This window comes from Panulirus ornatus, chromosome 5 (genome assembly GCF_036320965.1).
Source record: "Panulirus ornatus isolate Po-2019 chromosome 5, ASM3632096v1, whole genome shotgun sequence".
NCBI classification, from domain to species: Eukaryota; Metazoa; Arthropoda; class Malacostraca; order Decapoda; family Palinuridae; genus Panulirus; species Panulirus ornatus.
In genome coordinates this window covers 42015380-42037718 of record NC_092228.1, presented here as the reverse complement: position 1 = coordinate 42037718, position 22339 = coordinate 42015380, and the positions used below count along the sequence as shown (strand labels likewise).

The following is a 22339-nucleotide window of genomic DNA, read 5'->3' as shown; positions in this document are numbered from 1 at the left end:
ACAATCAAAATATATGCCCATGAGAATGAAAAAGATTTTAAGCCATAAACTGACTTGCATAAAAATTATCAGCAGAGATCTTTAAGAGCAAACCTTAAGATTGTCTCGGCGATTGATTAAGTCAGTTAGCTTATCCCTAAGCATGTCCTGTAGTCGCATAACCAGTGGACGAAGTTTAGTGGCTTCACCCTGGTCATGTGGAGAATGGCGAAGCTGAGCCAACCGTACAGCACTTTTTAACCTCTGTTGCAAAGAGGATATCCCAGGGGCTCCACACGAACATATGCATTCTACTGATCCAGCCCAGGCAACACATTCAATCAGCTGCAACATCAGTAAATGGTATCATGAGAGCAAAAACATGACAGAAAGATATCTAAAAGTACAGACCAAAGACAGACACCTGCATAAGATACAACTACTTCACGAGGTTTAATTGCAAACTAAATGATAAATAATTTGTCTGCTGATATCAAGTATGCTATTTCCTACAATCTAACATAATGGTTCATTCAATCCTCTGAACACAACTCATTTCACCCCCATGTGATTTCTTCTCCCCTTCACACTCCCATACTTTAGCCTTTTATCTTATTTGTATCAATATTAACTTTCTTGTTTTTAATACCTAACTGCATTTTAAGGTCAAAAAAGGTAGCACCAGGGACATATGAAAAATGGCCTTTTTTGCACATGTCTGATTTAGTTGTTATATAATGCTTCAAAACTAGAAACCATCACCCACCTCTTCATATCCTGTAACTAGCACGAATACCCATACATTAGAGAAGTGACATAAACCCCTAACCCCATGACTAACCTTATGCCATAAACCCCATGACCTGCCAACTGATGAAGAAATGTGGACATGTATGTGGATGGGAGGGTTTCATCCCCCATGATCATTCTCATGTTATCCTGTATCATGATGTCAAGCTGGATGCTGAGTAATCAAGAAAAAGGGGAAATGATTGGATAGGGGAAACCATTCCCTTGCATGGAATCAGATGGGTAATCCTAAACCCCAAACCCCTCTCATAACCTTCCTCGTTTTTACCCGTATCACTTTGTCTATTTGGTGATGACTGATCTAGAAGGTAAATGTACTGGAAAAGAGATATGCAAAAGAGGGAGGGGGCCCACCCCACCCCTTAGGGGTTCACTCCAATTCTCCAATGACTTTCCTAACATCATACTATATCAATATATCTAGTTAGATGCTTTTTGACCAAAAAATGTGAAAACCTATAAGGAAGGGATACTGATTAGAAGAGGGTTTCAACTGAACCTGGGATCCATTTTTCCTTGTCAAGTCTGGTGCTTACTGATCAAGAAATGGGGAAAAATATGAGGAATATACACATGTACATATTTGATAAGGGGTTCAATCCTCTCTTGGGGGTCTAAAACCCCCATAACTTCCCTTATATCATGGTGTACAACGGTATCAAGTTAGGTGCTGACTGATCAAGAAATGTCAAAATATATAATGAACTGAACATGGAGAAACAGTTATGTTGTAGTCTTAGACATCCCATGCATAGAGTAAATGAATCTGTGTGAGAGACAAACAACTGATGTAAGAGAAAATCTAATTTAAGGGAAAATTAAACACGAGGATATTTGCTTAATTAACCCATTTGGTGTGTACTTTTTTTTAAGGTTAACTGAAGAAACTAAACACCATTTTCTCTGTATGAATTAAGAAATAACTGTTTCTCCATATTCAGTGTATCAGTTCCTTATACATTTTGACATTAATTGATACATGAGGAAGGTCAAAGAAATATTCAACTTACCTGTGACTGTAGTGTTGATAAGACTTTCTCTAATCCTACTAATTTTTCTCTTAAATGTTTCGTTTCTGATTCTGAGCGGCTTAATTTGATGACTTTTTCAGGAGTGACTCTAGGTGAACGTAATGTCTTCCGGGACAGTGATGGTGAACGCATGGGAGACCTGACAATGTAATAAGCACATGTCATTTAAGGATGATTCATTCCGTCCCTCACTTAAAATTATACATGCACATGCATTGATCTAACCCATCCCAATTCAGTCTCAAACTACATCCTACCAGGGCCCATCATTAAGAAACATTCCACAGAGGGAATGAGTCACATTTTCTCATCTACACTCCGGATATCAACCATCTCTACAAGACTACAACACCATTTCAATATAACCCATAACTAATCATGCCTACAAGGCAACTACCACACTGAAGACACACAGTACTTACTACTGAACTACCCTGCTCTCCACACTAAACTTTGGCGACCAATGGTCATGAGCAAGGGATAAAGAAAGCTCGCGGAGCACTGCAGAAGCTTCATAAAGACAACAGGAGGTAAATCAGTAATATTTTTTTGTACACTTTTGCCATTTCCCACAAAGCAAGGTAGTACCATGAACATACAAAAAATGGCCTCATTTTTCTCCCATCCACTCTCTAGCTGTTGTGCATAATGTCCCTGCCTATGATAGGTATCCATTTATCAATCAATCAGTCGAGAGATGAGGATGAACAGTCGGGTAAGCTGTCAGTTGACTGCCCTTTCCAAGATTTGAAACATGGCAGGCTCCTGCATAATTACTAGTTTAACCACAACACCATGGGAGCTCATAAAATCAATTGCTGAAATTCTATCTTTTCCTTTTTCACACTTGATCACTGTTTCCTGCATGAGCAACAGACGAATTCACTCACATCAATTCTCTAGCTGTCATGTTGTGTAATGCACCGAAATCACAGCTCTCTCTCTATCCACATCAAGGCCCCACAAACCTTTCTATGGTTTACCCCAGCTGTTTCACATGCCCTGGTTCCATCCAATGATAGCACATTGACCCTAGTATACCATATCGTTCCAGTTCACTCTATCCTGTGCACAAATTTCACCCTCCTGCATGTTTAGGCCCCAATCGCTCAAAATAATTTTCACACCATCCTTCCATCTCCAATATGGTCTCCCCATTCTCCTTATTCCTTCCACTTCTGACACATGTACCTTCTTTGTCAATCTATAAAACATCTGATTCATTATAAACACCAAGAAGCTTTAGTGAAAAAAACAACCAAATAAATGAAAAATCGATACAAAGTTAACAATAACTTTAATCACTCACTTGAGAGGTGATGCTGGATGAGTTGGAGACCTTGGCCGTGATGGAGTTTTAGCAGCAGCAACATCCAAATGGGTTGGAGATGATACTGTCTCACCTGTAATGCTTGTTACCTGCAATTATAATAAATAAATTAGTTCAAGCATTTACTAATAATATACAAATAATAATTACAAATGTTGCTGAGAAAGAAGAAATTTTCTTGTTAATAACTGTCTCATCTGAAAGATGATCATTCTTGTTGCAAACATAAATATGACTGCCTAAGATTAAAAGCAAATTTTTCCATTCTGTACGACTATTAATGCTCCTCCTACTCCATCCTTAATGCTGTCCCCTCACATATGCCTTTTTTACTCTTTCTTATTTTGTCCCAACATACTAAAAACTATGCTACTTTAACCCTTATCTGAAATCAGCTCTTCAATCCTTAAATATTGGGTGAATTGCGAAAAGTTGCTCTCGAAAAAAAATCTTCAAAATTTGTTTCCCATTATCAAATTAATGAAATACATGTAATATCTTCTGTTTCCCCTTTTAGAAAGTTAAAATACAAGGAGGGGAGGGTTTCTGGCCTCCCGCTCCTGTCCCCTTTAGTCGCCTTCTACGACACGTGAGGAATGCGTGGGAAGTATTCTTTCTCCCCTATCCCCAGGGATGGAGATGGAGTGAGTATTATGAAGGTTTGTTGAATGTGTTTGATGATAGAGTGGCAGATATAGGATGTTTTGGTCGAGGTGGTGTGCAAAGTGAGAGGGTTAGGGAAAATGATTTGGTAAATAGAGAAGAGGTAGTAAATGCTTTACGGAAGATGAAAGCCGGCAAGGCAGCAGGTTTGGATGGTATTGCAGTGGAATTTATTAAAAAAGGGGGTGACTGTATTGTTAACTGGTTTGTAAGGTTATTTAATGTATGTATGATTCATGGTGAGGTGCCTGAGGATTGGCGGAATGCTTGCATAGTGCCATTGTACAAAGGCAAAGGGGTTAAGAGTGAGTGCTCAAATTACAGAGGTATAAGTTTGTTGAGTATTCCTGGTAAATTATATGGGAGGGTATTGATTGAGAGGATGAAGGCATATACAGAGCATCAGATTGGGGAAGAGCAGTGTGGTTTCAGAAGTGGTAGAGGATGTGTGGATCAGGTGTTTGCTTTGAAGAATGTATGTGAGAAATACTTAGAAAAACAAATGGATTTGTATGTAGCATTTATGGATCTGGAGAAGGCATATGATAGAGTTGATAGAGATGCTCTGTGGAAAGTTTTAAGAATATATGGTGTGGGAGGCAAGTTGTTAGAGGCAGTGAAAAGTTTTTATCGAGGATGTAAGGCATGTGTACGTGTAGGAAGAGAGGAAAGTGATTGGTTCTCAGTGAATGTAGGTTTGCGGCAGGGGTATGTGATATCTCCATGGTTGTTTAATTTGTTTATGGATGGGGTTGTTAGGGAGGTGAATGCAAGAGTTTTAGAAAGAGGGGCAAGTATGCAGTCTGTTGTGGATGAGAGAGCTTGGGAAGTGAGTCAGTTGTTGTTCGCTGATGATACAGCACTGGTGGCTGATTCTTGTAAGAAACTGCAGAAGCTGGTGACTGAGTTTGGTAGTGTGTGAAAGAAAAAAGTTAAGAGTAAATGTGAATAAGAGCAAGGTTATTAGGTACAGTAGGGTTGAGGGTCAAGTCAATTGGGAGGTAAGTTTGAATGGAGAAAAACTGGAGGAAGTAAAGTGTTTTAGATATCTGGGAGTGGATCTGGCAGCGGATGGAACCATGGAAGCTGAAGTGAATCATAGGGTGGGGGAGGGGGCGAAAATTCTGCGAGCCTTGAAGAATGTTTGGAAGTCGAGAACATTATCTCGGAAAGCAAAAATGGGTATGTTTGAAGGAATAGTGGTTCCAACAATGTTGTATGGTTGCGAGGCGTGGGCTATGGATAGAGTTGTGCGCAGGAGGGTGGATGTGTTGGAAATGAGATGTCTGAGGACAGTATGTGGTGTGAGGTGGTTTGATCGAGTAAGTAATGTAAGGGTAAGAGAGATGTGTGGAAATAAAAAGAGTGTGGTTGAGAAAGCAGAAGAAGGTGTTTTGAAATGGTTTGGTCACATGGAGAGAATGAGTGAGGAAAGATTGACCAAGAGGATATATGTGTCAGAGGTGGAGGGAACGAGGAGAAGTGGGAGACCAAATTTTAGGTGGAAAGATGGAGTGAAAAAGATTTTGAGTGATCGGGGCCTGAACATGCAGGAGGGTGAAAGGCGTGCAAGGAATAGAGTGAACTGGAACGATGTGGTATACCGGGGTCGACGTGCTGTCAATGGATTGAACCAGGGCATGTGAAGCATCTGGGGTGAACCATGGAAAGTTGTGTGGGGCCTGGATGTGGAAAGGGAGCTGTGGTTTTGGTGCATTATTACATGACAGCTAGAGACTGAGTGTGAACAAATGGGGCCTTTGGTGTCTTTTCCTAGCGCTACCCCGCACACATGAGGGGGGAGGGGGTTGTTATTCCATGTGTGGCGAGGTGGCGATGGGAACAAATAAAGGCAAACAGTATGAATTATGTACATGTGTATATATGTATATGTCTGTGTGTGTATATATATGTGTACATTGAGATGTATAGGTGTGTATATTTGCGTGTGTGGATGTGTATGTATATACATGTGTATGTGGGCGGGTTGGGCCATTCTTTTGTCTGTTTCCTTGCGCTACCTCACTAACGTGGGAGACAGCGACAAAGCAAAATAATAATAATAACATGTAATATCACTAGAAATGTTGAAAAAGTGAGCTTACATAATTAAAGTTAAAGCACAGAGCACCGGAAAGGACAGGATGAAAGTTACAAGATGATGATTCATTAATGATCTATCACTAATGTATTTATGAAAGAAATACATGTATATGTAAAGGATATGGAGGAACAAGCGAGCTAACATATTTTTATAAGGCCGTGATATAGGACTAGAGTAATGCATAAATTCCCTGGTGGAGGGGGCCTTGTGACCCACATTCACTAAATAACACATCACTATCTATGGTTAATATTTAAATATATTTACACATAATTCTCATCAAGATTCTACTTAAAAAGATGACAAAATATTTCTAAAGTATATTGGTGAAGGAATGAAGAAAAATTAATGAAGACATGGTAAATGCAGACAGCATACAGAAAATGAAAAAGTACAGATTTTTCATGAGAAGGAAACTCTAGGAGTAAAAACTTCCCCTGAAAAACTCTTGATTAAAGAAATTTTATTTTACCACGCGTCCACATTTACCTTGGATTCCAGTGCATTCAGTCGCACAATAGCTTTCATGGCTTCTGAGCTTGCTGGACTATCAAGTGACTTTCTGCGTAAACGTGATGATTTAGTGGATTCGTCGAAACTTTTTGATCTCTTTGGCATTTTGGATTCCTGGGGATGGCTAGTGCTAGCTTTGGCTTCTTCTCCAGTCTAAGTAGCAGAAATAAAGCAAAGCTAAGAAGATTGCTTCAAGATAACTGAGATATATCAAATGTTATTAGCTAAAGACATAAATTAGGATGACAAACATGCTGAAACCTAAAACTAGTCATGATCAAACATTTCTGTTAAAGAGCAACAGATCAACTTACCATCTTTAACTCTGTAGCAACTAGTATGTGACAGCTCGAGTGCATATGGCCCATTGATTTTCTGATAAACATATTTTCAATATCTGTTCATTATGAGACAGAACAAATGCATTCATATTACTATAAATTCTTCTTAATCTTTAATTTTCCATTCTAATTTGGTTTTAAAGAGGGTGAGCACAAACATTCATATCCTAAAACAAATGGACATGATATAATCTCCGTATAGTTGAAATGAAAGAGGATGAGTGGTTCCCAGTGAGGTCATGTTTATATCAAGGATGTCATAGCTGTTTAATCTGTTCGTAGATTGCATGATGAAGGAAGTAAATACAAAGGTTTTGCAGTGAAGGCAGGTATGCTTAGGGTGAGGGATCATGGGAGGTAAAACAATGATGTTTGCAAATGACACAGCTCTAGAAGCACTCTCCAAAGAGACACTTCATTGAGATTAAGTTTGAATGGGGAGGCCTAGGAGGAAGTGGAATCATATAGGTACCTGGGTGTGGATGTGGCAGTAAAAGGACCCATGGGAGGTTATAGAATCTTAGGGTGGTAAAGGGACTAAGTTCCTATGTGCATTAAAAAGGTTGTGCACGGAGAAATCAAGACCTTTTAGGTTGAAGATGGGTGTGTACAAGGGTACAGTAGTCCCAAATGTTGTCGGGCCTTGAACACAACTGGAAAAAAGAAGGTGGACATGCTGAAAGTGAAATGCTCGAGGAGAATGTGTGATGCGAAATGACAATATACCTATGGCAAGGTGAGCACCTATGACAAAATTTTGCCATGATGGCAGTGCTGAAAAGGGTATGCTGAACTAGTTTAGGCATATGGAGAGGATAAATGAAGACTGAATGACTCACATGATCTACCTGTCAGAAATGAAGGGAGGAAAGGGGAAGGGGAGGTCAATATGGGGATGGAAGAATGAAGTGAAACTGGCTTTACGGCACGGGGCCTGAACATTCACAACAGTGAGGCATATACGAGATAAGAAGAATTTGATCAATGTGGTATACAGGGGGAACATGCCATCACTAGCCTGAGCCAGGGCATATGCAATCATCAAGGTAAACCACAGAAATAGATATCTGTGTGGCTTGGCTGTGGTAAAGAGGCTCTGGTTTCAGTGTATTATACATGACTGTAAGAGACAGGATGCATGCAAATGAGGCTATTTTCCATGTTTCTGAAACTAGCTAACTAAAACAAGAGATGCATTTGTGTATATAAAAAATGTAACAGACATCACAGAATTATGGGCATTTGGAAAAAGTTAAGTGAAGATGTAATACCGTAAACACAATATATAAAGTTCTAAAGGTTTTAAAAGATAACAGTGAAAGATGGAAAACCAATTGTGTAAAAATTCTACCTTGAATGCACAACATCTATCTTGAAAGAGAGGGAGAGGAAGGGAGGGAGAAAAACAATACATACATACAAACACTTGTATCAAAGTATTTTATCAATAGCATCTTTATCTCTGTTGACAAAACTTTCTATCTCAAAAACAACAGTGTGACTATAATGTTGAACACAAGAAAATTTATCCAAAAAAAAAACCCTCTCAAATTTGTATAAAGAACTTACATCTGGTATTGTTGTTTCTTCTGAATGAAGTAACTGCTCAATCTTTGCTTCTAGTTGAGACAGTTTTATTTCCATGTCTCGAGAAAGGGCAAATGATTCCCGTCCCTTGAGACTCTGAGTTCGTCTGCGATCTCGACTTTCTGCACGACTTATCTTTTGCTTAAGGAGGCGAACCTGAAAAGTATGATTCTTACAAAACACTTATCTTCAAATCACATTTGTGTGAGATACGTCCCAATGCTCAAAGGAAAAGTGAACTCGATTCCAGCCAACCTACTGTACAGCCAAGATAATCAAATTTCAACATAAAGCACCAGATGAAAAAAATTATTCCTTTGAGACATGGGTTAGCTACTTTTGGGGACTATCTATCTATATCTCTGACACTCATTCCCTCCTAAAATGCCCCCCGTGCCACTTCTTAGCCTTAAGTGCCTCGACCTTCTGCCAATGGCAGAAGGCACCTCAAGTACAGTGTTTTCAGAGGCTCCGACCTAATGCTCCTATTGACTAATTCTAACTAATGTACCTAATGCTCCTATTCACTAATTCTAACTAATGTGTCTCTCTAATAGTATGTAAGACTATGTATTTTTTTCACAATTGATTGCCGTTTCCCCTGTTTGCAAGGCTCCACCAGAAACAGATAAACAAAGGCCACCCTTGCTCACATCCATCCTCTAGCTGTCATATGTAATGCACCAAAAAGACAGCTCCCTATCCACATCCAGGCCCCACAGACCTTTCCATGGTTTATCTCCATATCATTCCAATTCACTATTCCCTGCCTTTCACCCTCCTGCATGTTCAAGTCCTGATCACTAAAAATCTTTTTCACTCCATCTCTTCATCTCTAATTTGGTCTCCCCATTCTCCTTGTTCCCTCATTCTCTCCATATTTCCAAGCCTTTCAGCATACTCCCTCTGCTCTCTCAACCACACTCTTTATTGCCACACATCTCTCTTACCTTTTCATTATTCACTCGATCAGTGCCAGAATACACAAGAAACAGTGCTAAGAGCCCAGCACTCCTCTATTGCCTAAGCTTCATACTAAACAAGGAGACAATTATCAAGTAACTATTGCTCTTGTGAAATTCATTTTTCCAATATGCACTACTGTGTAATATGAAAAAGCATTAAGCATACAGATGGATACAATGGCAACTGCAGGATCACTGAATAACAAAATACTATCTGATGATCCTCCTCTTTGCTTTCCAAGCCATTATCTTTACAAAAAGGGGGTGGCCATGGCAACAGGGTCTCCATAACTAGTAAACTCCAGTGCCGCTTCTTAGCCTTTAGCGCCTCACCCTTAATAGGCCACTGGCAGAGGATACCTCTAGTGCAGTGTTTGCAAAGGCTTCTTTTTATATTCCTACTAACTGTTTCTATCTAATGCTCCTACCTAATATTTCTACCTAATGCTCCTGCCTACTAGTCATATCTACTGCTCCTACAATTTTGCCATGATGCAGGGCTAGCCCACAGTGCTAACCGCAGGAAACTAGAGTTTCAAAGAATGAGCTGTGTGCATTAAATGTTGTTAACTGTTACATATAACAAGAAGAGAATGTGTGTCTGTTGAAAAAATGCGAGTAGTCCACATGAGAGTGAGCCAGAAAGAAAAGATAGCTACCTGGGTCAGAGAGCAACTTGACAACCACTGAATAAAATATTTTTTTCTATTATCATAAAACTTCATTACCTTTTCTATGGGAGGATCAAGTATGATCAGACATGCACCCTTGGTTAGTATTAATATTATAAAACTGTGTTGCCAACATTAACTGTGCGGGCTAACATAAGTCAAGGGCATATAATTCTCTTGGATGAATTTTGCTCCCAAATTAATCACTAAAAAATCATTTTCTCTTAATGACAATCATGACGGTTATCCACCAAGGTGGGAAAGTAGATTTAGGTCAGCCAATTTAAAGTTATAATATAATGAAAGTACCGTACCTATAAAAAATGGTTGCTGGTCAGCCATCTTATAATGGATAAAGGAATCCTGACTTGCAGTATGTACCTTCAGTGCTTCATAAGTATGCCAAAAAGTGAAGTACACCCTGCCACTCTTAAATGGCAACTGGTTACAGAAGAGTGAATGAAGACAAACTGTTCATCTTTTAATCCTCAACAAGGAATAGGGCAAATAATTGAAATTCTCAAGAACGTACCTGCTTCTCTGAATTGGAGAGTTTATTCGTAAGATCTTGTATTCTGCATGTCATAAGGCTTAGCTGAGAGTTGAAGTCTCCTTCACTACCTTTCAGATCTTGTTTCAGCTTCAAGTTGGACAGTTCCATTTCATCCTGCTGGTTCTGGATCTCACGAATTTCTCTCTTCAGAGCCTTGATCTCATTCACAGCCTTCTCAAACCTCAGTCGGAGTTCATTATATTCATCCGTCAATCTGATGGAGTGAAAAAATACAGAATACCATTAGTCATTTGTGGCTGATGAGTTAAGTAGCATTATCAACATTCTGTAAAGAAGTTATCTTTTATGGTTCGCAAACTGCTCCTTCATCTCAGTTTCTAGGTATGAACACAAAACCACAAGAAATGATTCAGTTAGGAATAAAAGGTGATTTTTATCTTAAGGTAGCCGAGATGACACGGCCAATTATATGCCCTAAACATGGTCATCCTATATATGCTATATATGTACCAGAGCTGTGGGGTCATAAATCCGGGGTCAGGTTGATACTCAAGGAGAAGGTGGGCCCCCCACACCCCCCCTTTCTCCCCGCCCCCTTCCCCCCGTGGATACATGTGGATACATATAGATGATACATGTGAAGATCTACAGAAATAGATGTTGATGCGAAAGAAGGATGATAACCTGGTCGTCACGAAGCCTGGTCGAGCAGCTAGCAGGAGTTCTGCCAGAGGAGCCATTACTGGTCCTCAGACGGTGGAAGAGAATCGCCGTGACGGGAACTGTGTCCTTCAGCATGGCAAGGAAATTGCCCATCGCTGAACAACATTTCCACTGGACCTCTATCATCACCTCGTTAAGATCATCGTGTGTCAAGACAATCATATAAAGCGCCTCTTCGCAAACGGAACTACCTTGGCCCACCAGTGATGCTACTACGTTTGTGAATCGGGAACCATTGCAACACAAACCTCGCCAGGTGGTAGAGTTTCCCGCAGTGTATCGAGACAGACTTCCCCAGAACTTTTTTTTAAAGGGGAAGTAAATGTTTATAGTTGTGTTACTGGAGTGATAGTTTTCATACATGGTGTTTTGACAAGAAAATAGTGAAATTGGAGAAAAATGTAGCTTAGACATTGAAGCTTATTGATACGGTGGTTAAACTGGTGAGAACTGCTATTGTCGTTTGTGTAAATAAATTATACATTTCCTTTTTCCATAGCCAGAGGTTGAACCATTATGTGACATTCATTTTTTTTTTTCATTCATTTCAAGCTAGAAGTTTCAGTTTTCTAAATTGTTTCTTACATTTTTCATATGTATATATATGTATGTGTGTGTGTGTGTATATGTGCGTATGTATGTGTATGTGTGTGTATGTGTATGTGTATATATATATGTATATTATCCCTGGGGATAGGGGTGAAAGAATACTTCCCACGTATTCCTCGCGTGTCGTAGAAAGCGACTAGAGGGGACGGGAGCGGGGGGCCAGAAATCCTCCCCTCCTTGTATTAACTTTCTAAAATGGGAAACAGAAGAAGGAGTCACGCGGGGAGTGCTCATCCTCCTCGAAGGCTCAGAGTGGGGTGCCTAAATGTGTGTGGATGTAACCAAGATGTGAAAAAAGGAGAGATAGGTAGTATGTTTGAGGAAAGGAACCTGGATGTTTTGGCTCTGAGTGAAACGAAGCTCAAGGATAAAGGGGAAGAGTGGTTTGGGAATGTCTGGGGAGTAAAGTCAGGGGTTAGTGAGAGGACAAGAGCAAGGGAAGGAGTAGCAATACTCCTGAAACAGGAGTTGTGGGAGTATGTGATAGAATGTAAGAAAGTAAATTCTCGATTAATATGGGTAAAACTGAAAGTTGATGGAGAGAGGTGGGTGATTATTGGTGCATATGCACCTGGGCATGAGAAGAAAGATCATGAGAGGCAAGTGTTTTGGGAGCAGCTGAATGAGTGTGTTAGTGGTTTTGATGCACGAGACCGGGTTATAGTGATGGGTGATTTGAATGCAAAGGTGAGTAATGTGGCAGTTGAGGGAATAATTGGTATACATGGGGTGTCCAGTGTTGTAAATGGAAATGGTGAAGAGCTTGTAGATTTATGTGCTGAAAAAGGACTGGTGATTGGGAATACCCGCTTTAAAAAGCGAGATATACATAAGTATACTTATGTAAGTAGGAGAGATGGCCAGAGAGCGTTATTGGATTACGTGTTAATTGACAGGCGTGCGAAAGGGAGACTTTTGGATGTTAACGTGCTGAGAGGTGCAACTGGAGGGATGTCTGATCATTATCTTGTGGAGGCTAAGGTGAAGATTTGTATGGGTTTTCAGAAAAGAAGAGTGAATGTTGGGGTGAAGAGGGTGGTGAGAGTAAGTGAGCTTGGGAAGGAGACCTGTGTGAGGAAGTACCAGGAGAGACTGAGTACAGAATGGAAAAAGGTGAGAACAATGGAAGTAAGGGGAGTGGGGGAGGAATGGGATGTATTTAGGAAATCAGTGATGGATTGCGCAAAAGATGCTTGTGGCATGAGAAGAGTGGGAGGTGGGTTGATTAGAAAGGGTAGTGAGTGGTGGGATGAAGAAGTAAGAGTATTAGTGAAAGAGAAGAGAGAGGCATTTGGATGATTTTTGCAGGGAAAAAATGCAATTGAGTGGGAGATGTATAAAAGAAAGAGACAGGAGGTCAAGAGAAAGGTGCAAGAGGTGAAAAAAAAGGGCAAATGAGAGTTGGGGTGAGAGAGTGTCATTAAATTTTAGGGAGAATAAAAAGATGTTCTGGAAGGAGGTAAATAAAGTGCGTAAGACAAGGGAGCAAATGGGAACTTCAGGGAAGGGCGCAAATGGGGAGGTGATAACAAGTAGTGGTGATGTGAGAAGGAGATGGAGTGAGTATTTTGAAGGTTTGTTGAATGTGTTTGATGATAGAGTGGCAGATATAGGGTGTTTTGGTCGAGGTGGTGTGCAAAGTGAGAGGGTTAGGGAAAATGATTTGGTAAACAGAGAAGAGGTAGTGAAAGCTTTGCGGAAGATGAAAGCCGGCAAGGCAGCAGGTTTGGATGGTATTGCAGTGGAATTTATTAAAAAAGGGGGAGTCTGTATTGTTGACTGGTTGGTAAGGTTATTTAATGTATGTATGACTCATGGTGAGGTGCCTGAGGATTGGCGGAATGCGTGCATAGTGCCATTGTACAAAGGCAAAGGGGATAGGAGTGAGTGCTCAAATTACAGAGGTATAAGTTTGTAGAGTATTCCTGGTAAATTATATGGGAGGGTATTGATTGAGAGGGTGAAGGCATGTACAGAGCATCAGATTGGGGAAGAGCAGTGTAGTTTCAGAAGTGGTAGAGGATGTGTGGATCAGGTGTTTGCTTTGAAGAATGTATGTGAGAAATACTTAGAAAAGCAAATGGATTTGTATGTAGCATTTATGGATCTGGAGAAGGCATATGATAGAATTGATAGAGATGCTCTGTGGAAGGTATTAAGAATATATGGTGTGGGAGGAAAGTTGTTAGAAGCAGTGAAAAGTTTTTATCGAGGATGTAAGGCATGTGTACGTGTAGGAAGAGAGGAAAGTGATTGGTTCTCAGTGAATGTAGGTTTGTGGCAGGGGTGTGTGATGTCTCCATGGTTGTTTAATTTATTTATGGATGGGGTTGTTAGGGAGGTAAATGCAAGAGTTTTGGAAAGAGGGGCAAGTATGAAGTCTCTTGGGGATGAGAGAGCTTGGGAAGTGAGTCAGTTGTTGTTTGCTGATGATACAGCGCTGGTGGCTGATTCATGTGAGAAACTGCAGAAGCTGGTGACTGAGTTTGGTAAAGTGTGTGGAAGAAGAAAGTTAAGAGTAAATGTGAATAAGAGCAAGATTATTAGGTACAGTAGGGTTGAGGGTCAAGTCAATTGGGAGGTGAGTTTGAATGGAGAAAAACTGGAGGAAGTGAAGTGTTTTAGATATCTGGGAGTGGATCTGGCAGCGGATGGAACCATGGAAGCGGAAGTGGATCATAGGGTGGGGGAGGGGGCGAAAATTCTGGGGGCCTTGAAGAATGTGTGGAAGTCGAGAACATTATCTCGGAAAGCAAAAATGGGTATGTTTGAAGGAATAGTGGTTCCAACAATGTTGTATGGTTGCGAGGCGTGGGCTATGGATAGAGTTGTGCGCAGGAGGATGGATGTGCTGGAAATGAGATGTTTGAGGACAATATGTGGTGTGAGGTGGTTTGATCGAGTGAGTAACGTAAGGGTAAGAGAGATGTGTGGAAATAAAAAGAGCGTGGTTGAGAGAGCAGAAGAGGGTGTTTTGAAGTGGTTTGGGCACATGGAGAGAATGAGTGAGGAAAGATTGACCAAGAGGATATATGTGTCGGAGGTGGAGGGAACGAGGAGAAGAGGGAGACCAAATTGGAGGTGGAAAGATGGAGTGAAAAAGATTTTGTGTGATCGGGGCCTGAACATGCAGGAGGGTGAAAGGAGGGCAAGGAATAGAGTGAATTGGAGCGATTTGGTATACCGGGGTTGACGTGCTGTCAGTGGATTGAATCAAGGCATGTGAAGCGTCTAGGGTAAACCATGGAAAGCTGTGTAGGTATGTATATTTGCGTGGGTGGACGTATATATATACATGTGTATGGGGGGGGTTGGGCTATTTCTTTCGTCTGTTTCCTTGCGCTACCTCGCAAACGCGGGAGACAGCGACAAAGTATAATACAAAAAAAAAAAAATAAATGTACATCTCACCCCATATATTCATCATCCCTTTCACAAAGCATCACTATCAACCCTATCATAACCCTGATTCGGATTCATACATGATACTTACAAAGCCTTCTTAGTTTCTCAAGTAGTTCTCTTACACTTTCTTCGAACAAACACCTGATCCGTACATCCTCTACCACTCCATAAAAATCAAACTAGATTTACGGGTATGCTGTATAAGTGACACAAAACGTGCCTATCAACTGCAGGAAGTAAATCATAAGAAACGACAACTCATTTCTGAAATAACCACAGCTTTCTAAAAAGGTAATAATATAATGATTAAACATGGCTGACCCATTCCAGTTAATTATATTTTTTATATTTGTATTATACTTTGTCGCTGTCTCCCGCGTTTGCGAGGTAGCGCAAGGAAACAGACGAAAGAAATAGCCCAACCCCCCCCATACACATGTATATATATACGTCCACCCACGCAAATATACATACCTACACAGCTTTCCATGGTTTACCCTAGACGCTTCACATGCCTTGATTCAATCCACTGACAGCACGTCAACCCCGGTATACCAAATCGCTCCAATTCACTCTATTCCTTGCCCTCCTTTCACCCTCCTGCATGTTCAGGCCCCGATCACACAAAATCTTTTTCACTCCATCTTTCCACCTCCAATTTGGTCTCCCTCTTCTCCTCGTTCCCTCCACCTCCGACACATATATCCTCTTGGTCAATCTTTCCTCACTCATTCTCTCCATGTGCCCAAACCACTTCAAAACACCCTCTTCTGCTCTCTCAACCACGCTCTTTTTATTTCCACACATCTCTCTTACCCTTACGTTACTCACTCGATCAAACCACCTCACACCACACATTGTCCTCAAACATCTCATTTCCAGCACATCCATCCTCCTGCGCACAACTCTATCCATAGCCCACGCCTCGCAACCATACAACATTGTTGGAACCACTATTCCTTCAAACATACCCATTTTTGCTTTCCGAGATAATGTTCTCGACTTCCAGACATTCTTCAAGGCCCTCAGAATTTTCGCCCCCTCCCCCACCCTATGATCCACTTCCGCTTCCATGGTTCCATCCGCTGCCAGATCCACTCCCAGATATCTAAAACACTTCACTTCCTCCAGTTTTTCTCCATTCAAACTCACCTCCCAATTGACTTGACCCTCAACCCTACTGTACCTAATAACCTTGCTCTTATTCACATTTACTCTTAACTTTCTTCTTCCACACACTTTACCAAACTCAGTCACCAGCTTCTGCAGTTTCTCACATGAATCAGCCACCAGCGCTGTATCATCAGCGAACAACAACTGACTCACTTCCCAAGCTCTCTCATCCCCAACAGACTTCCAGTTAATAAAAACAAAATTAGCCACTCACTAATATATTCTTTTTCATACTTGTTCAATGTCTCCTACATTAGTGAGGCAGCACCATACACAGATGAAGAAATGCCCACATTCACTCACATCTACTCCAGTTGTCATGTGCAATGCACTGATACCACAGCCCCCTAACCACAACCATACCCCAGAGACCTTTCTATAGTTTCCCTCAGGCATATATGAACAATAAATAAAATTTCACTTACTGTTCCTTATCTAGTTCCTCAGGTTCTAGAGTGAAGTCAAAATTTGTGAGGTCACTGATGGAATCTATACGAGGGAGGTTCTTTTTAGAAGAAAATCTCTCACGGCTGCTGGATATGGACAGATTGGAAGATGCTCGTCGCTCCTGGTAATCACAAAATATGGAATTACCGCAATTAAACACTTTAGAACAGCACAAACTATAAGTCATACATTTGTTTCTCAATCTCTTGCCTAATATCAATGCTCTATTTATCCAAAAAAAGAAAGGACATACAAAACAAGGGAATAATCACCTGGTGAATTAAATCTATGTGCAGTCCTCATATAAATTTTCCAACAACCTACCATCTGCCTGGCCATGTATATTACATATCATGTCAATTTCCTTATTCAACATTCCAAGACTCAATTTTTCTATTTTCCTTTTCAACTTAATTCACTATAACAATCTATTACTGACTAAATAACATTAAATTTACTGAAACCAATTTTCAATATCAATTTATGCTCACTTTATCTTCTCGGTGTCGTTCCAACTCACGTATTCTGCTACACAAGTTCTCATTTTCTTCAATACCTCGATGGAGGCGGTCAGCTGTGTGTTCAAGCTCTCTCTGGGTAGCCTTCAGAGAAATACGAAGACCTTCCACCTGATTAAATAATTTTATCAGCAAAGCTATTCAAAATAATATGCACTATAAATTCATTTTTCATCATGGAAGGCACAAAAATGATAGAAATGAAAAAAAAATGTAAAAGCCAATAGCTGAAGTTCAAGTTACCAAAAAAACAAATAAGAATATGACTATCCTTAAACAATTATAATTTTTTTCTTATCTGCCCAGTAAAAACTTACCATTAGGTTAATGAGTAAGGTAAATAAGACAAACAACTGAAAGCTACTAATGCAATACATATTCAAGATGAAAGCAGTTAATCAGAAAACCAGATCTACCATAAAGCCCCCAAAATAAAATAAGCATATTACAAAAAGTTGCAATGAAGCTGTGATAGTCTTCATACTGGTAAATTAACTGCTTTATTTAGTGTTTTCTGAATGTTCTAAAGTGTCCTTTTCACCACAATATTTAAAAAACAAAGTTAAATAATTAATGGATGACAATTATGTTGGTAGCCTTTACACCATAACTATACAGACAAGTGTGATCAACAGTCCCATGGCACTGTAAGCACGAGCAGAACATGGACTGAACAGTACCACAATGACGGGGGGCTCGGTGGTCAGGGCAGGAGGGTAGACAGTCGTGGTAGGGGGGGAGGTGGCGAGGAGGGGCTGCCATTCAGGTGTCTCAATCACCTGTTAACATCACCATTGACATCTAATTATTCATTCACTTTTCCCCAATTTCAAAAGAAAAGTTTTCTTCTTCTCTGGGCCAAGCTATGCCATCACATTCACGCGAAGAAAAATGTTAAAACAGTGAGTAATTCTAATAAATTATACTCCATTCTTATGACAAACTCATGACAAGTTCTATTGCATTTTCATGAATAGTTCAAAATCAATGTGTGCTGTTGCCTTTTTCCTGAATTCTAAACAGGGTGATGCATGAAGATCCTGTTTGCACTAAGAAATGGGCAAATGTGAAGACATGAAGGCTGCCTAACACACATACACACACAAAAAGTATGAAGTAAGAAAAAGAAACAAAAAATAAAATATAAGAAATGGTAATTTGCTAATATACATGATATACTTAGCTGCAAAGCTAACCAGTATTTCTAATGCTAACTGTTACAAAAACTTCCTAACTCACACTCATACAGAGGCTGATACATAAATTCACAACACTGAAAGCGGTCAATGCCTTTATGATTAAGATCTTCAACATATAAAAACAAACTACATAATTTTGCCCTGATTTCATTGTACTATCTAGAGAGGTGCAGGGAACAAGAAGTGGGAGACCAAATGGGGGGTGGAAGGATGGAGTGAGAACGATTTTGAGCAATTGGGGCCTGAACATGCAGGAGGGTGTGATGTGTAAGGAATAGTATGAATTGGATCAATGGGGTATACCAGGATCAATGTGCAGTCAATGGACTAAACCAGGGCATGTGAAATGTCTATGGTAAACCATGGAAAGGTCTGTGGGGCCTGGATGTGGACAGGGAGTTGTGGTTTCGGTGCATTACAAATGACAGCTCGAGACAGTTGGAATGAATGTGGCCTTTTTTTCTGTTTCCTAGCACTACCTTGCTGATGCATGGGGTGGTGATGCTGTTTCCTGTGGGAAGGGGTGGTGCTAGAAATGGATGAAGGCAAGCAAGTATGAATATGTACATGTATATATATATGTATATGTACAAAGGCAAAGGGGATAAGAGTGAGTGCTCAAATTCCAGAGGTATAAGTTTGTTGAGTATTCCTGGTAAATTATATGGGAGGGTATTGATTGAGAGGGTGAAGGCATGTACAGAGCATCAGATTGGGGAAGAGCAGTGTGGTTTCAGAAGTGGTAGAGGATGTGTGGATCAGGTGTTTGCTTTGAAGAATGTATGTGAGAAATACTTAGAAAAGCAAATGGATTTGTATGTAGCATTTATGGATCTGGAGAAGGCATATGATAGAGTTGATAGAGATGCTCTGTGGAAGGTATTAAGAATATATGGTGTGGGAGGCAAGTTGTTAGAAGCAGTGAAAAGTTTTTATCGAGGATGTAAGGCATGTGTACGTGTAGGAAGAGAGGAAAGTGATTGGTTCTCAGTGACTGTAGGTTTGCAGCAGGGGTGTGTGATGTCTCCATGGTTGTTTAATTTGTTTATGGATGGGGTTGTTAGGGAGGTGAATGCAAGAGTTTTGGAAAGAGGGGCAAGTATGAAGTCTGTTGTGGATGAGAGAGCTTGGGAAGTGAGTCAGTTGTTGTTCGCTGATGATACAGCGCTGGTGGCTGATTCATGTGAGAAACTGCAGAAGCTGGTGACTGAGTTTGATAAAGTGTGTGAAAGAAGAAAGTTAAGAGTAAATGTGAATAAGAGCAAGGTTATTAAGTACAGTAGGGTTGAGGGTCAAGTCAATTGGGAAGTAAGTTTGAATGGAGAAAAACTGGAGGAAGTAAAGTGTTTTAGATATCTGGGAGTGGATCTGGCATAGGATGGAACCATGGAAGCGGAAGTGGATCATAGGGTGGGGGAGGGGGCAAAAATCCTGGGAGCCTTGAAGAATGTGTGGAAGTCGAGAACATTATCTCGGAAAGCAAAAATGGGTATGTTTGAAGGAATAGTGGTTCCAACAATGTTGTATGGTTGCGAGGTGTGGGCTATGGATAGAGTTGTGCGCAGGAGGGTGGATGTGCTGGAAATGAGATGTTTGAGGACAATGTGTGGTGTGAGGTGGTTTGATTGAGTAAGTAACGTAAGGGTAAGAGAGATGTGTGGAAATAAAAAGAGCGTGGTTGAGAGAGCAGAAGAGGGTGTTTTGAAATGGTTTGGGCAAATGGAGAGAATGAGTGAGGGAAGATTGACCAAGAGGATATATGTGTCAAAGGTGGAGGGAACGAGGAGAAGTGGGAGACCAAATTGGAGGTGGAAAGATGGAGTGAAAAAGATTTTGTGTGATCGGGGCCTGAACATGCAGGAGGGTGAAAGGAGGGCAAGGAATAGAGTGAATTGGATCGATGTGGTATACCGGGGTTGACGTGCTGTCAGTGGATTGAATCAGGGCATGTAAAGTGTCTGGGGTAAACCATGGAAAGCTGTGTGGGTATGTATATTTGCGTGTGTGGACGTGTATGTATATACATGTGTATGGGGGTGGGTTGGGCCATTTCTTTTGTCTGTTTCCTTGCGCTACCTCGCAAATGCGGGAGACAGCGGCAAAAAAAAAAAAAAAAAAGTGCATTTATGTATATATTTGTTTATATGGGTGGATGGGACATTCTTTGTCTGTTTCCTGGCGCTACCTCACTGACACAGGAAATGGTTATTTTTTACTATACTTTATCACTGTTTCCTGTGTCAGTGAGGTAGTGCCAGGAAACAGAGGAATGGCCCATCCACTCATATATACATATATATACATAAACACTCATACACATATAAGTACATGTCAACATAAACATACATGTACATCTATACACCTGTACATATTCGCACTTGCCTTCATCTATTCCTGTCACTAGCCCACCACACAGGAATAGCAAGCAACCCCCCCCCCCCCCCCCCTTCAGTGAGGTAGCACCAGAAAAACATACAAAAAAGGCCACACTTATTCACACTCAGTCTCTGGCTGTCTGTGTAATGACCCCCTTTACTGTACAGGCAAGCTATACATTGTACTAATTTTTTCCATACTTTTTCGAAGAGCAAGTTCAAAAGTGAAACAAGTACAAATGGCAATTAAAAAAGAAGACTGACTAACTCTCAGAACAATAAATAAAATCAGCTACAATAACCGTAATACCTGGTGTTATGTTTTATCAGCATCATCTGTCTTAGCATGTACATATTTCAATCTTTTCTCCACTTACCTCTTCTCTTTTCCTTTCAATTTCTTCATTTTTCCCATCAAGCAGTGATCGGAGTTCCTTCACCAGATCCTTCCATTTATATACCTCAGATTTTTCAGATTTTAGGTTGTCACGCATTCGAGCCATTTCATTTGTAAGGTGCTCCACCTGAAATCAGGTAATATGAAGTTTCATATTTATTTATCAGGCAAGTATATTTTCTACTGTAATTCTCACGAACAGACAGAGAAATAACCTCAGTCACTTGCATCCACTCTCTGGCTCTCATGGGTAATACACAGAAACCATGGCCCCCTGTCCACAACCTGGCCCAACAGACCTTTCTGTGGTTTCCTTTTAACACTTCATGTCCCCTGGTTTAGTCCATGGACAGCACATTGCCCACGGTAAACCACAATGATCTAATTCACTCTATCCTGTGCACATGATAAACCCTCCTGCAAATTCAAACCAAGCGTGCTCACTCAAAAGGCTTTTCACTCAGTCTCCCCCTTCCTGTTCCCTCCATTTCTGACACATATACCCAGCATATATACAGCAAGTCAACTCTGGTATACTACATTGTTCCAATTCACTCTATTCCTTGGACGCCTCTCACCCTCCTGTATGTTCAGGCCCTGATCACTCAAAATCTTTTCCACTCCATCCTTCCACCTCCAATTTGGTCTCCCGCTTCTTGTTCCCTCCACCTCTGACACATATATCCTCTTTAGTCAATCTTTCCTCACTTATTCTCTCCATATGTTCAAACTATTTTAACATACCCTATTCTGCTCTCTCAACCACACTCTTTTTATTTCCACAAATCTCTTTTACCTTTTCATTACTTAATCAAACCACCTCACACCACATATTGTCCTCAAACATTTCCTTTCCAACACATCCACCCTCCTCCGTAAAACCTCATCTATAGCCCATGCAACCATATAACATTGTTGGAACTACTATTCCTTCAAACATACCCATTTTTGCTCTCCGAGATAACATTCTCTCCTTCCACACATT

General features: G+C 40.5%; 1 protein-coding gene across 6 annotated transcripts in view; it reads right to left on the bottom strand.

The window, feature by feature from the left end:
- The window catches only part of osp (myosin phosphatase Rho interacting protein outspread), a 221619-nt gene that overhangs the window by 19024 nt on the left and 180256 nt on the right, over positions 1–22339 (bottom strand). For 5 of the 6 annotated variants that reach the window (XM_071662122.1, XM_071662123.1, XM_071662124.1 and 2 more), the window contains 10 exons: positions 21335–21481; positions 18064–18162; positions 17357–17494; positions 16844–16986; positions 10527–10761; positions 8341–8514; positions 6407–6583; positions 3130–3239; positions 1800–1959; positions 94–324 (listed from right to left, as the gene is read on the bottom strand). In XM_071662122.1, the coding sequence (XP_071518223.1) occupies positions 94–324; positions 1800–1959; positions 3130–3239; positions 6407–6583; positions 8341–8514; positions 10527–10761; positions 16844–16986; positions 17357–17494; positions 18064–18162; positions 21335–21481 (1614 nt within the window). The remainder of the gene's footprint in view (positions 1–93; positions 325–1799; positions 1960–3129; positions 3240–6406; positions 6584–8340; positions 8515–10526; positions 10762–16843; positions 16987–17356; positions 17495–18063; positions 18163–21334; positions 21482–22339) is intronic. The other variant, XM_071662121.1, reaches the window with a different exon arrangement.